The 13,907-nt window shown below is 38.3% G+C and overlaps 1 protein-coding gene across 1 annotated transcript in view; it reads left to right on the top strand.

Moving 5' to 3' along the window:
- LOC126353928 (general transcription factor IIH subunit 2) overlaps nt 1–9,504 on the top strand; it is a 105,847-nt gene extending 96,343 nt beyond the window's left edge. Inside the window, exons 5-7 of the mRNA XM_050003186.1 lie at nt 5,243–5,496; nt 8,830–9,091; nt 9,309–9,504. Coding sequence (XP_049859143.1) covers nt 5,243–5,496; nt 8,830–9,091; nt 9,309–9,470 — 678 coding nt within the window. The 3' untranslated portion in view covers nt 9,471–9,504. The remainder of the gene's footprint in view (nt 1–5,242; nt 5,497–8,829; nt 9,092–9,308) is intronic.
- The last annotated feature ends 4,403 nt before the right edge of the window (nt 9,505–13,907 follow it).

The raw sequence follows: 13,907 nt of genomic DNA, 5'->3' as shown, positions 1-13,907 counted from the left end.
GGACAAGACACTAAGACAACCCATCTTTTTCAACAAACAAAAACAGCTCTTCCCAATGTGTCAAAATTGGCAATGGGCTGCTTCAAGAACTCTTGTCATCACTACGCCCACTATGAAACACAAGATGCACCTAAGTGACAGGCACGTAATGCAGCAGTGCGTTTTCACAGTGAAATGTTCCCTTTCAGGTGGCCTGCCCCCCCTCCCCTCCCAACTCTCCTCCCAGCACCTGCTCGTCAGGCAAGCCCATTAGTGCCTGCGGGTGTCCTTGGCCCTTGGGGCTGACTTGGAACAGCATGCTGTATATTGTTTGGGTTACTAATGTGGCTGTTGAAAATGTTGGGGCCCATTACCTTCAGTGCTTTGAAGCACATAATGTGTAACTCGTTTCACTGGTTGGAACATTGGAAACACATGCGGCATCATGAATTGAAGAGATCTCTTGGATTAACAGTGTCATAGCAGGATTCGTGATGCAAATTGACTTTTTAATGTTACGATTGCATGGAAGTCCTTAACACTCGGTAGCCTCTGTTCTGGTAGGTCATAAACATATTTACTACATATTGGAAGGTGCATCCATTCACAGAATGGTTAGAATAACCAGAACATGTCCCTCACCATGTATTAATGGCGAGCTGAGCTGGATGCCATGTCAGTCACCATGCATTAATGATAAGCTGATTTAGTTAAGGTGCTGAATCACGTCATCGACCTGAGTCAGAGTGAGTAATCAGCCAGCACACATCAAATCCCTGTAAAATTGTGCTCGAGGTCCAAAGTATCATCAACCAGAATACTTCTCTAGCAAGTATTAGATATCAACAATATGAGTAGACAAGCAGAAAACTACCTGGTAAAAGCTAGCTATCACTAGCCTCAGATGTCTCATGGATTAAAGGGTGTGGCTCAGTATGAGTAGCCCTTGACACGGCATCAGTTGTAAAGTTCTTATTGCTAACAACATTCTCCAGTGATTGCAGCAACTCTCGTTTACTGTTGGTATAAGTGTTATTTTCAGACAAAAAGGTGCAGATATGAAATCTCTAATAAGTGCAGAAGAAGGGCAGATCGATGGCTGAAATACACAGAAAGCTTGTGCAATAGAAAAAAGTAGTCCTGAAGAGGGAGTAATGGATGATATTGAATAGGTTTGACAAAGTATTTAATTATGTGATCTGAAAAAAGTTGGCAGAAATCATTAGTGGATGTGGTGTCCAAACTATATAAAACACGAGGCGTACTACTTGGTTTCTAAAAGGCTTTATCATGACACTCACCAAAAAGACTATCAGTATGAAACATCACTCATTAAAAAGGCCTTATCAATTTCACATGTCACTTTTGGAAATTGCTGACTTGATTAACACACGGAAAACAGAAAGAAAAGATAAAAGAGGCACTGGATGATGATCAGGCTTGCTTCAGAAATAGTAAAGATATCAGAGAAGTAATTCCGACCTTGCACATAAAAGGAGGATGCTTACAGTTATTTGAGTGGACAGTCTGCTGGATGGTTATTGTATATTTATTTATTTTAGATGGAGGTTTCTTTGGCGGTGTTGAGTTACTAAAATTCGATAATACATGTATATTGTGAAGGGTAATTGGTGTAACAGACACTTTTAGCAGATACCTGTTAAACACCAGAATTCTACCCCCTAAAAGTGTACATGCATGACAATCTCTATATAGTATGTCTCTAAATGGCATATGTAGTGAGGCTGCTCTCCAATCAATAGAAGAAATATGTATTTTGAGAACACACTAAATTAATACTCACCCAGGAGCTAGTGGACATAAAAGAAAAGGTGGATGTCACTAGACAAAAGAATATGGTCGGGATAAATAAAGAGATCTCTTTCCACACAATGAAATACATTCTTTTCAGATTCAGAGAGGAGAATATGTACTAATCACACACTGTAAGGAAGCCATCACAAGGATGCTGGAAGTAAAAGCTTCTGATACCACATTGATGCTGGGACAAGTCCCACCTTCTTCTCCCAGAAGTAACTTCTATAGCAACACGAAACAGCCTAATAAGCATGCCACAGTCAGCATTCATTGTAAGGATTGTTTTTTCCAGAGGCGTTACTAAAATGTGGATTATAACCCATCATTTAGTGCCCTGCAGACAGGCGGAATTCTGGTGTAGGATAACACTGACAGGCAAGTTTGTTAGTTGCTTCCACTAGACCACGTAAAAATGTTGTATCCACTATTTCCTGTGCTACTTAGGTTCTAAGATAACAGACATCGATGTTACATGATAATAAATGTCACAGTTGCGACACTGCCTGCTGGAACATGTCCGACAAGAGAGAGAGAGAAAAGTGATTTAGAAAAAAATAAGTGGCAAGACAAGTTGTCCACAATGAAACAGTTCTACTTTAATGCATATATTATTTGACTATATGTTTTGAATGGAAAGTTGGAAACTGGTATAAAAACAAAAGTAACATTTGAATAATGTAGTGTCGAAATAGAAACTGTAAACATAGTAAGATTTGTGATGAGTGTGTGGATTCCGGCGATGTAATGAGTTTAAAGAAAGAATATTTTAATATTTGTGATAATAATTTTAATAAATATGATCTAAATGTTAAACATAAATTACTGTTGTGATGAAATGTGGTTGGCTGCAGACAGATTTTGACTAGGGTAGTGATCATGTGACTTGTGGAGCTGGGAGGATGTAGAGGGGTTTTCATAATCTTTTGCCAGTGGACACTAATCGGGTAAGGTCGTTTATGCAGCGTGGTGCCGCTCAAGTATGTCAGCTGAGTATTGCATGTAGGACATTAGGACTGAAATATATATTTCATTGCTTCCGAATACCAGTAGTAGGTTATCTTGGGAGCACTACATAACATCGTTTTTGGATTTGCATGTACACAATTTGCCTGGAAACTGCTTTCTATGTACTGGCAGATAATGTGACCAATTCTGTTTGTACTTGGGATGATATTATATTGACGAACCTTGAGATGCGAACTATTGTTATTAAAACAATTATTTTCCGGAGTGTTCATGTGTTTGTTTTCATAATTCATTGACTGAGATTCATAAGGGCATAAATGCAACATTGGACAACTGCTCACCTCAGTAGACAAGCCATCTGTAAATTTTACGTTGTTCAGTTGCTCTGCGGTGGGAAAGCAGCATTCATTCCTGTTATTATAGTTTGATAGGCATGACAGGTTTTCATTAGTGCATGCTACTCCCCCAGTATGTTGCAAGGGGTGTTAGAGAGAGAGAGAGAGAGAGAGAGAGAGAGAGAGAGAGAGAGAGAGAGAGTTGATTTGTTCAAATCATAGTTCATACAGCCTTTGTATGTGTTCAGATAAAGGGATATGATATCATATTAGTTCACCTTTAACATTCCGATAAATATACCTCCATAAAATAAGTGGAGCACACAGTGATACAGCGACAGTATAGAGCAATATGTAACTATTGTACAAGAATGTCATCTTATTCATTGTGGTGTAATGATTTAGATGTCAGTCAATACCCTACCATGGACATATGTTGTACAAAATAAGGACAGAGCTGATATTAGAATAGTAACTGTTCACTACACTGTCATAAATTGTTGACAGATATACTTTCCCTTCAATAAATTGTACTGTACAGTGTACTAAAGGTCCCTTTCTTTAACATTTGGATTCTTGCTTCCAAAATTATTGCATTCGGTTGCATCCAGCCAGTGTTGCATGCACAATACCAATGCATAGCCTTTCCTTGTGTTCCTGACCAGAAATGTTTTTTGAGTATACATTTTTTCCATGCAATGAAATTAGGACATTACTATAAGATACAATTTGTGTTGTTGTGGAGAAGAAGGGTGTATTAAATTAAATGATGTATAATATTGAGCCCTTCCTATCAGTAACCATTCATATCTTTGATAATATTATGGAAAGGATAAATTGCTACTCACGGAATAGGGAGAAGTTGGGTCGCAGATAGGCACTGCAAAAAGACTAGCTTTCTGTCAGAAGACCTTCTTCTGAAACAGATAACATACACACACACGCACATTCGTGCAAACACAGCTCACAAACCTGACCACCGTCTCTGGCTGCTGAGGTCAGGCTGTCTGTCCTTGGCAGCCAGAGACAGTGATCACAAATGTGTGTGAGCTGTGTTTACTTGAATGTGTATGTGTATGTTGACAAATTCAGAAGTCTGAAGATTTTCTGGCCAAAAGCTTATGTGTTTAGTAGTCTTTTTGTTGTGCCTGTCTGCAACTCAACATCTTTGCTGTATTGTGAGTAGCAATCTATCGTTTTCATAATATTGTCATTATTCCATCCTGGATTTTCCATTATTTGTTTCTTTGAAAGTACACTGCAGAAACGATCTCATTTACACTTTTTATTCACATTCTGGTAGATACTATTACATTTTACAGTAATGTGGACATCAATGTTAAAATGAACTTTTCATGACTTGTGGTTGTCATACTTGCAAGTAAACATACAATTTGGGTGCTGACGCCCAAGCTCCCTCTCTTATATCATACAGTCTTGCTGTTCACAAAGTCCAAAAAAAAGTTAGTTCTTTGACTTTTCCTTTGTTGCAACATCATTAGAGTTATTTCTCTCTCTCTCTCTCTCTCTCTTTCTCTGTGCTTGCATGCACTTCTTGCTGTCCTTCGTGATCATGAACTTTGTTTCCCCTCATGTCTAGTTCCCTATACCCCCACCATTTCCTGTCCCCTTGCCCCTCTCTCTCTCTACCTTCCCCTCCCCCTCCATTGATTATCCCTTTCCACAATTTCATTAAATTGCTTCAAGCAAATGATAGAATGCTCCTTTCAAAGGGTACAGCCGATTTGTTTGCACATCCCTGAATCATTCCAAACACTCCATCTCTAATAGGACTTTAAACCCTAATCTTCTTTTCTTCCTTCCCGCTCTCCCCACACCCTTTCTCCTTCGCCTTCTTCCAAGTGCGCTCTCCTTCCCCTCTTGTGAACACACACTTTTCCCCTGGTGAGCGATTTATGTCATTCAGTAACACACAATTAAATTATGTGTAAGCAGTGGCAGAGGTAGTGCCTTGTCTTCTTTGTGCAGCTAGGAGGCATAATTTATAGTGCGTTACAATCTGTTGGTTATAGTGCAATTGTTATTTGTTATGTCATCCTATAAATCATTAAAATTATTATTTAACAGAATGTTAACTGTATCTTAGAGCTCTGTGAATGAATGTAGACTTTGCTTATTTGCAGTCTCTGAAAAAGCAAGGTGTACGGTGCTCAGTAGTGGGCCTAGCAGCAGAAGTACACGTATGTCGTCGGCTAAGCCGAGAGACTGGGGGTGAGTTTGGTGTTGTTCTCGATGACTGCCACTACCGTGACCAGCTTTTTATGCATGTTGAGCCACCACCAGCTGCATCCTGCCTGGAATCTTCACTTATTAAAATGGGCTTCCCACACCACAGTGCAGCAGAGGGCAAAGAAACTCCTCTCACCATCTGCATGTGGTGAGTTTCCTCACAGTTATTTGTCATCTGCATGTGATGAGTTTCCTCACAGTTCTTTGTTACATGTTCTATTATGTGGTGGAAATATACATGTTATTTTCTGCAAGTGTACTCACTACAGATTGTTTGGTTTCTTAATTTCATGTGAGGTGTACTACCGTTAGTCACTGAGATATTATTGCCAGGCAAAGTAATTTTAAAAATTGCTGTTGAATTAAAATTTCCGGTGTTCAGAACACCAGATTATAGTGAAGTGGCACAACAGAGGAGAACTGCGCGAAAGGCAGCTGCCACAGCGCAGCTTCACATCTAGATATAGTGGGCAGCTGCCACAGCGCAGCTTCGCATCTAGATATAGTGGGACCAGGAAGTAGCATCACATCTCGCTTGGCTGCGAGGGCGGCAAAGCAAGCAAGCTGACTGATCTACATTCTTTCTCAAAGTAATAACTTAGTAAAAAAAACTGATTCTTGCGCATCTTCGTCAGCTTCATGATGAACTGCTTATCAATTCAGTAATTCTCATAATTATTGTGAAATTTAAAAATTATTAAGCTGCTGCAAGAAAGCCGAATAGTTTGCAATGAAAAATAGAGGTCACTATGAGTTTGCATTTGGTGCCAATTAGGACATATGTTACTACTTATCAAATGTAGTTAACACATTGGACTATTCTTTGAACTTGGTTTGGATCCTATCTCAAGATAATGGCCTGTATATAGGGCACTCTGTTCAATATGTGCACCCAGACCTTAAAGCAAAAATGAAATATTCATAACACCCTCATGCCTCATAAACTATTTGAGATGTCGAAATGAGATTTTGGCAAATGATAGCCCACAAAGAGGACAATATGTTGTCATAAGGTTCTGTACATAACTTCCTTATCTAGCATGATATACATGACACAACAGATTTTTTTGGTGGAAAAATGTAATTTTTTAAGTGTCATTGACAGCTGGAGAAAAAATAATTATTACAGGTTCTTAGAAATCAGAAGTAGTTTTCAAGACATGACTGAAATGCACAATAGGATCCACAACCATTGTAATAGTTGGTAAGTCAACTATCAGTGTTGTAGAATTGTGTCCAACCACTCTACATGAGAGTGCCTTCTGAAGATGGTTTTCTAAATACTGTAAATGATTTGTATAACTTACAGAACTTTCCAAATGCAGTCAGTGACATTGACGGAAAACACTTTTGTCCGACATGCCCTGAAAATTCTGGTACAATGTTTTATAGTTACAAAAATTTTCATTCAAAAGTACTACAAGCAGTTTCAGATGCTCTCAGAAAATTCATTACATTCGATATTGGGAGATATCGGAAGGAAAGCGTGTGTGATAGATTTCATTCTTCAAGTGTATTCTGGTTGGTTCAAGAAGGGGAGCTTAATATACCGCCAGACTCTCCACTATCAAAGACATCTGTTATATTGTCTTTTTTATTTATTGGAGACAAGGCATATCCATTGTTGAGGCATTTTATCAAATCATCCAGTTAACTGTTTTAGATCCAGGGAAAGTATATTTCAACAAACACCTTTTCAGATCAAAGTGATGAATGTGCTTGTGGAATAATGAGCACATATTTTGGAATCCAAAAGAAACTTCATCACAATTTGCTGACGATATTGTGAAATTTACAGGTTTTCCATACAACACTGTCATTGGCCTAGGAGGAGGCCTGATGTCGATGAACAATGTATAATATAAATTGAGCATTCTGTGCAAGGCACATATCACACAGGACAAAACTTTAACAAAGCTTCAGATGAGAGACAGTTTTGCAAACTTTTTCTCACAGAATGAAACATGGTTGTCATGTGTTTGTCAGTTCTGCTACCAACTTTATTATTGCTTCATATTTCTATACAGTGAAAGAAATAAGATATTAAAGAAATGTATTCTGTACTTTTAGTATAATTTTGCTCCATCTCATCACATAACTAGTCCGAAATGAATCAGTTGCAATGATTCTTTTCTCACTTGTCTCATAGAGGACACCAAGAAAAAACAACTACTGTTATGGTGTCTGCTAATGCGATTTTATTGGCAACAAAAGAAACACAAACACCAGCAACAGTATTGATGCGGCAGCCCATAGCAACATCTGAACACTGTCAGTGTTGCCAGAATGCAGCCAGAGTCACTCAATTGCTCTGGTCACCACTCCCAGAAACAAACAAGTTTGATATGCTCAGTGCCGCTCTGCTCCATGCCACTCTACTTGCAGTGCCACTATAATTGTGCACATTAGCAGCACTGGTTTGTTTAGCGAGTGCTGCTTAGCTTGGCATGTCATGCTGCTGTGGTCGTGCCACACTGCTCCAGTATAGTCCCAGCGTATGAGTGGATCCATAGTTGAACTCTGTTTCAGGATTTTCTTGAGTAACTAAAATGTTCTCCCCAGCATTGTTTGAAATATTCAGCACCACTTTTTACATTACATGTGTTAAGCTTGATTCAGTTGCGTTGTTTGTAATACTGTTAATTCCATAAAATCTAAGCTTTTGTAAAAGGGTGTCATGATCTTCTCAGTCATATACTTTGGACAGATCACTGAAAAACAACTGGTGATACTTTGTTATTTAAGGCATGTAGTATTTTGCTGCACTAAGTGAATTGTTTGATACTGTTATTGAGTACATTCCTCTGTCAAAAAATTTGGAAAAGATGTCTCTAGGAAAATTCATTGTTATTTGTGTAGATCTTCCTTCTTACCTTTTTTACAAAAGTTAAACACTGGCATTATTTAAATCTGTCTGAAAATTTTCTCTATGTTTGTGATTTATTACATACAATACTTGGAACATGACACTACTTAGAATGACTCTAAACAATTCTGTATTAATTGTCTTCAATTACCATGTCAGATTTTGTATGTGAGAACTTTCATATGTCTGTTTATTTCAGTAAAGAATGTTGTTGTTGCTGCTTTTAGCTGTTTAAATTTTAGTGTAATGATATTTTCCAGAGAAGCGAAGAGTGAAAAAGAGAAGAATAGCTAAAAATACAAAAGGACATGTCAGATTAGTCTACTTTTGTTTTGCCTGTTTTTCCATCTTTTTGGGCCGTGAAATAGGAATTTAATAAAATCATGATTTCATTTACTATTAATAACAGTATTGTATTTGTTCCTTGTTCATATGCATGCCGTAAGATATGTACACCATTTACTCTTCTGTCTGACAATATCAGAAAAAAATTGCACTGTATTTATCCTGTGTCATGTTTTTTAACCCTAAAATAATAATTATCTTAAATCATAGTTAAAACGTAATGGTTAGTTCGCTTCACATTATAACTGTAGCAAAAGCATTTGTTGGCAGCCATTTAGATGTACCAGCAGCAGAAGCCAAAGGTGTGAGCCATAGTGGAGCAGGATACTTCTGCCCTCAGTGTTGTAGTCGATATTGTGAACTGCCTGTTGAATGCCGAGCATGTGGGCTCACACTTGTGTCTGCACCTCATTTGGCCCGTTCCTACCATCATTTGTTTCCTGTGGAGAATTTTGTTGAACTGGAACAGAATCTTGATCTTCACAAACAGTGTTATGCCTGTCAGAGATCATATGGAGATCATGATAAACATGTGAGTTATCATATTACATTAACAGAAAAAAATGTATGATTGTAAGATAGTGGAGTTAATTTTAGAGCTGTTCATTTATAGTGTACTGCTTGCATAATTGTACAGTGTGTTCCGTCACTTAACTTTTTGTTATGTATTATAACTTACTGCCATGTACTATTCAACAAATAAAAACTAGTTGTGTACATACAGTTGACTGTATATTCATTGTTTCCAGGTGTATGAGTGTGGGCGTTGCAGCCAAGTGTTTTGTTTGGACTGTGACTTGTTTATCCATGATACATTACATACGTGTCCAGGATGTGCTACAAATCAACAGACTTTCCATCTTATGGGAAGTGGTGATAATGGAAGTTCACTTTCTGTGAATTTAATATGAATAAAGACCGAGATACTTGATGCCTGAGTCTGAATCATGTTATTGTTTTTATAACGTATTGGTATTTAAATATGTAATTACTTCATTTGATCAGATCATTTTTGAAACCGTTTTTTATTACATTCTTTTGGCCCTGAGGTTACATGAATGAACACTGTATGAATTTGTGTGTTATATTACATTTATGGGGAGTGCAGTAGCACTGCAGTGTTTACATTTTTTCCTGTGTTGTTGCAAAGAAACAATTAATTGCTCCATAAGATCTTTTATGTGTCTAGTACTTTCTGATTCCAAGTATCTTTTTTAAAATGTTTGTGTATGAACAAGGTTTCAAATTTTATTATGAATAAAAAATTTCATTTACAGTCCACAAATACAATTTATTAAGATCAGTACACACACTGCCCAACACAGAACACACAAAAAATTGAATGTGTAGTTGAAACAAAAACAATTGGTGCCATTGGTAATTGAGTAAATGTGAAACAAACTAATAGATTCAAATTAAGGGTGTGGAACTAACAGTATATAAAGTAAAAAAAAGCCATTGGAATAAAGTGACAGGTAGGATAACAGATTAAATGACATGAGTGAACTTCTGGCTTTCCAAACATTTAAACTGTAATTTTATCAGGAACAACAAGAGGCCTGCCTTCATTTTAGCTGTCCCATCAGTATGACAGAACTTGCTTTCCTAAGCAGAAAGGAAACTGCCACAAACACTTGTTGGGGAGGGATATTAACAATTCTTTCTCTGGACTGCCCCCAATACAGCTGGGACAACAAGTTTTATATCCGAGTTTTAGTGATTCTGCCAATGTATCAGTATTAAATTTTTATTCTGGGCTCACATATTTGACCAGAAACCTAGTGTCCTCTTTGACAACAAGTGGTGTCATCTGTTTGAAGTCGCAGCAGAAGCAGAGCACATGCAACTGTTATCGCATTTTAATTAGTGCAAAGTGTGACACCAGACAGAGAACATACCCCCAAATAGATTGACCAGAGACCAAACAGTAGCATTCACAGTCTTATATACAATCTTTTCAGTTGTTGCTGTAGTGACATGAGCACCAAGTGCCAAGGGCTACATGCACAACATACAGGGTGTAATGGGTCTAAGTGCAAATATTTCTGTTGGTTTACTGAACAATGTTACATCAGTATTTATGTCCTTAGCGGACTAATAATTATAGCTGTTACACATCACACATTTTTATGTTGGTTAGTACCTCCAAGCACACATGGCAAGAGTAAGTTATTAATGCTTTTTTTTCCCTGGGCAACAGGCCAGGTGTTGAAGTGTGGACACAAGACAGTTACTCTATACAGACAGGCATAGTCCACTTACTGGAGCAGTTAATGCTATGCAGACAACATCAGGTCATAAAGTTTGTGACGTGTTTGTGAGAAGAGTGTTTGACAAAGAAAAAACAACCAATACACTGAATGTGTGTATACAGGGTGTTTCAGAAGTTGTGGTCAATATTCAGGGATATAACAGGAATGATCATTCGAAACAAGAAAGTCAGGTAAACATGGGATCTAAAATGCATACCGTAAGAGCTATGAGCAATTCTTGATCTTCAATACTTTGAAACAAATCTCTTCTACTGCCAGCTCTTTGCTTACCATATTTTGAGAAGTGGTAGTATGGAACAAAATAAGAAAAAAATGTCCAGCAAACATGTGCTCTAAAATGCATAACTTAAGAGCTAAGAGCAATTCTTGATTCTTAGTACTGTGAAACAAATCTCTTCTACTACAAGCTCTTTGCTTTCCATATTTTAAGAAGTGGGTGTATGGACCAAAACAAGAAAAAAATGTCCAGGAAACATGTGCTCGGAAATGCATACCTTAGAAGTTGTGAGCACCTGTTCATTAGAAGAGCTGTGTTTCAAAATAGCAAAGATGAACAAGTGCTCATAGCTGTTATGTGTTTTAGGGCACATGTTTACTGGACTTTTTTTTTCTTGTTTTAGTCCATACTACCACTTCCCAGAATATGGAAAGCAAAGAGCCTGCAGTAGAAGAGATTTGTTTCAGAGTATTGAAGATCAAGAATTACTCATAGCTCTTAAGGTATGCATTTTAGACCCCATATTTACTTGACTTTTTTGTTTCGAATGATTTATTCCTGTCATATCCTTGAATATTGACCATCAGTTCTGAAACACCCTGTATATTAAGGTACCACATATAAAAATATCTGCACTTATACATATTCCATATCACAGCAGCAGCACTATGGTCCACATGCCGACAGACAAGAGACCACAGCAACTCAAACAGGTGAGCCATGCTGCCAGACCAACTGAGGGCAGCATCAGCAGTTAGGTCAGCACACTGAGACGTGCACACGCAGCTATGATTGGCGCATGCAGGCAAAGCCATTTCCTACTTTCGCAGAAATATATGATATTATATGTTATCTGCATTATGTTAACAACTATAATTAACATCTAAAGGTTTTAGGAAACTAGTAATTTGTAATAGAAATCTCATTTTGTGCATCTGCTTCAGTTCTTATAGAGAATTAGCAACTTTTTAGCTCAACAGATTAAAATATAATCAGCAGATTTAATTTAAAGTTATTTGTTCACTGTACCAGCCAAAATGCAGCCCCACTGTGAATGTTGTTCTCAAACACGGAATGAGTTGGTTGACGTTCATAAACACCTGGAAATCACCCTGACTATTGCCAAACGAATGGTAGGTGCTGCAAATTAGTGTGTTGGAAGAGCTCGCGGGAATTATGTACCTGTGATATCTGTACTAGGGGTGCCTCAAGTACTATCCTCTCCTATGGATCCTGTCTCCTATGCAGAAAGTACAAGATCTGTCATTACCTGTTCACTTGACTGTGAGTGGTGTGTCACTGGGAGATCTAGGTGCCCTGTACAGGATGGACGGGAACAAAGTTTGAGGTGCTGCCTTTCACTGAAACTGAATCTGAGCCAGTAGGACTTTTTCACCTCTCTGGGGAAACATGGTTTGTCTGGGGTCAGAAGGAGGCAAACACAAAAGGTTAAGGGTCTATTAATCACCAGCAGTTCAAATGTATGGCCAAAGGTGGTACACCTCAGGAAAACAGTAGCCAGAGACAGGAAAAGAGACCATGTGCACTCTGTGTGTGTGCTTGGGGACCTCCTTCAACAAGTTGAAGGGGCTATTCTGGCAGCAATTGAGGGAACAGGCTGCAACCAACTGCAGATTGTTGCAAATGTTGGAACAAATGATGCCCGTCATCTGGGCTCAGAGGCCATTCTTGGGTCATTCCAGCGACTGGCAGAGAAGGTTGAGAAAACCAGTCTTGTGCATGGAGGTTCAACTAAGCCCACAAGTTACAGCAATATCCCCAGACCTGATTGTGGCGTTTTGGTTCTGAATGGAGAAGAAGGACTGAACCAGAGACTTCAAAGGTTCCGTGACAAGCCAGGCTGCATATTCCTGGACTTGTGCCATAATGTTGATAACAGTGAGTATCCCTAAATGGATCAGGTTTGCACTACACATTAGAGGCTGCTATCAGGTGGCTGACTGTGTGTGTGGTGCACACAAGGGTTTTTTTAGATTAGGAGATGCTCCATTCAATCCATAAAACAATAGCTGTGCTAAACATAGAAATATCAGTGTAAGATTGAAAGAAAGGCCTCCCACAAGTGAGAGTATTAAAATGCTAATGGTTAAATCCTGAGGTATTTGCAACAGAGTATCAGAATTCAAAGGGCTCATGAAAAATAGGGATGCTCACAAATAATAATAGATACAGAAAGCTGGTTGAAACCTGAAACTGATGGCAGTGAGACTTTTGGGGAAGATTTAAGTAATATCAGAAGGATAGGCAAATGGGACACGGAGGTGGTGTATTTGTCGCTATAGACAAGAAACTCAAATCCAACGCGATAGGAATTGAAGCTGCATGTGAGATTGTTTCGGCAGGACTCAGCATCAAGAGTGAGCATAAAACGATAACAGCACCCTTCGATCGCCCACCAGACTCATCTCCTGATGTAACCGAGTACTTTAGAAAAAGCGTCCATATCCTACTGTAATAATCAGTGGAGACTTGTAATCATCCAGCAGTCAACTGGGAAAATAACCGTTTTATTAGTGGTGGGCGTGAAAAGAAATCCTTGAAACATTACTAAATGCCTTGTGTGAAAACTACCTAGAACAGACTGCCTATTTCAGAACCCCACTGGTAATGTAAATATTTTCGATTTAATAGCAACAAACAGGCCTGACTTCTTTGAGAACAGGCCTGACCTCTTTGAGGATGTCCGTATCGAAACTGGTATAAGTGACCATGATGTGGTTGTCACAACCTTGATTACCAAAGTACAAAGAACAACTAAAACAAGCAGTAAGATATATATGTTGAATAAACTAGACGAAAAATCAATAGTAAAGTATCTCAATGAGGAACCTTAAACT

This window comes from Schistocerca gregaria, chromosome 3 (assembly GCF_023897955.1).
Source record: "Schistocerca gregaria isolate iqSchGreg1 chromosome 3, iqSchGreg1.2, whole genome shotgun sequence".
Classification (NCBI taxonomy): domain Eukaryota; kingdom Metazoa; phylum Arthropoda; class Insecta; order Orthoptera; family Acrididae; genus Schistocerca; species Schistocerca gregaria.
The sequence above is the reverse complement of the archived record's forward strand: the minus strand, read 5'-3'. Positions and strand labels throughout refer to the sequence as shown.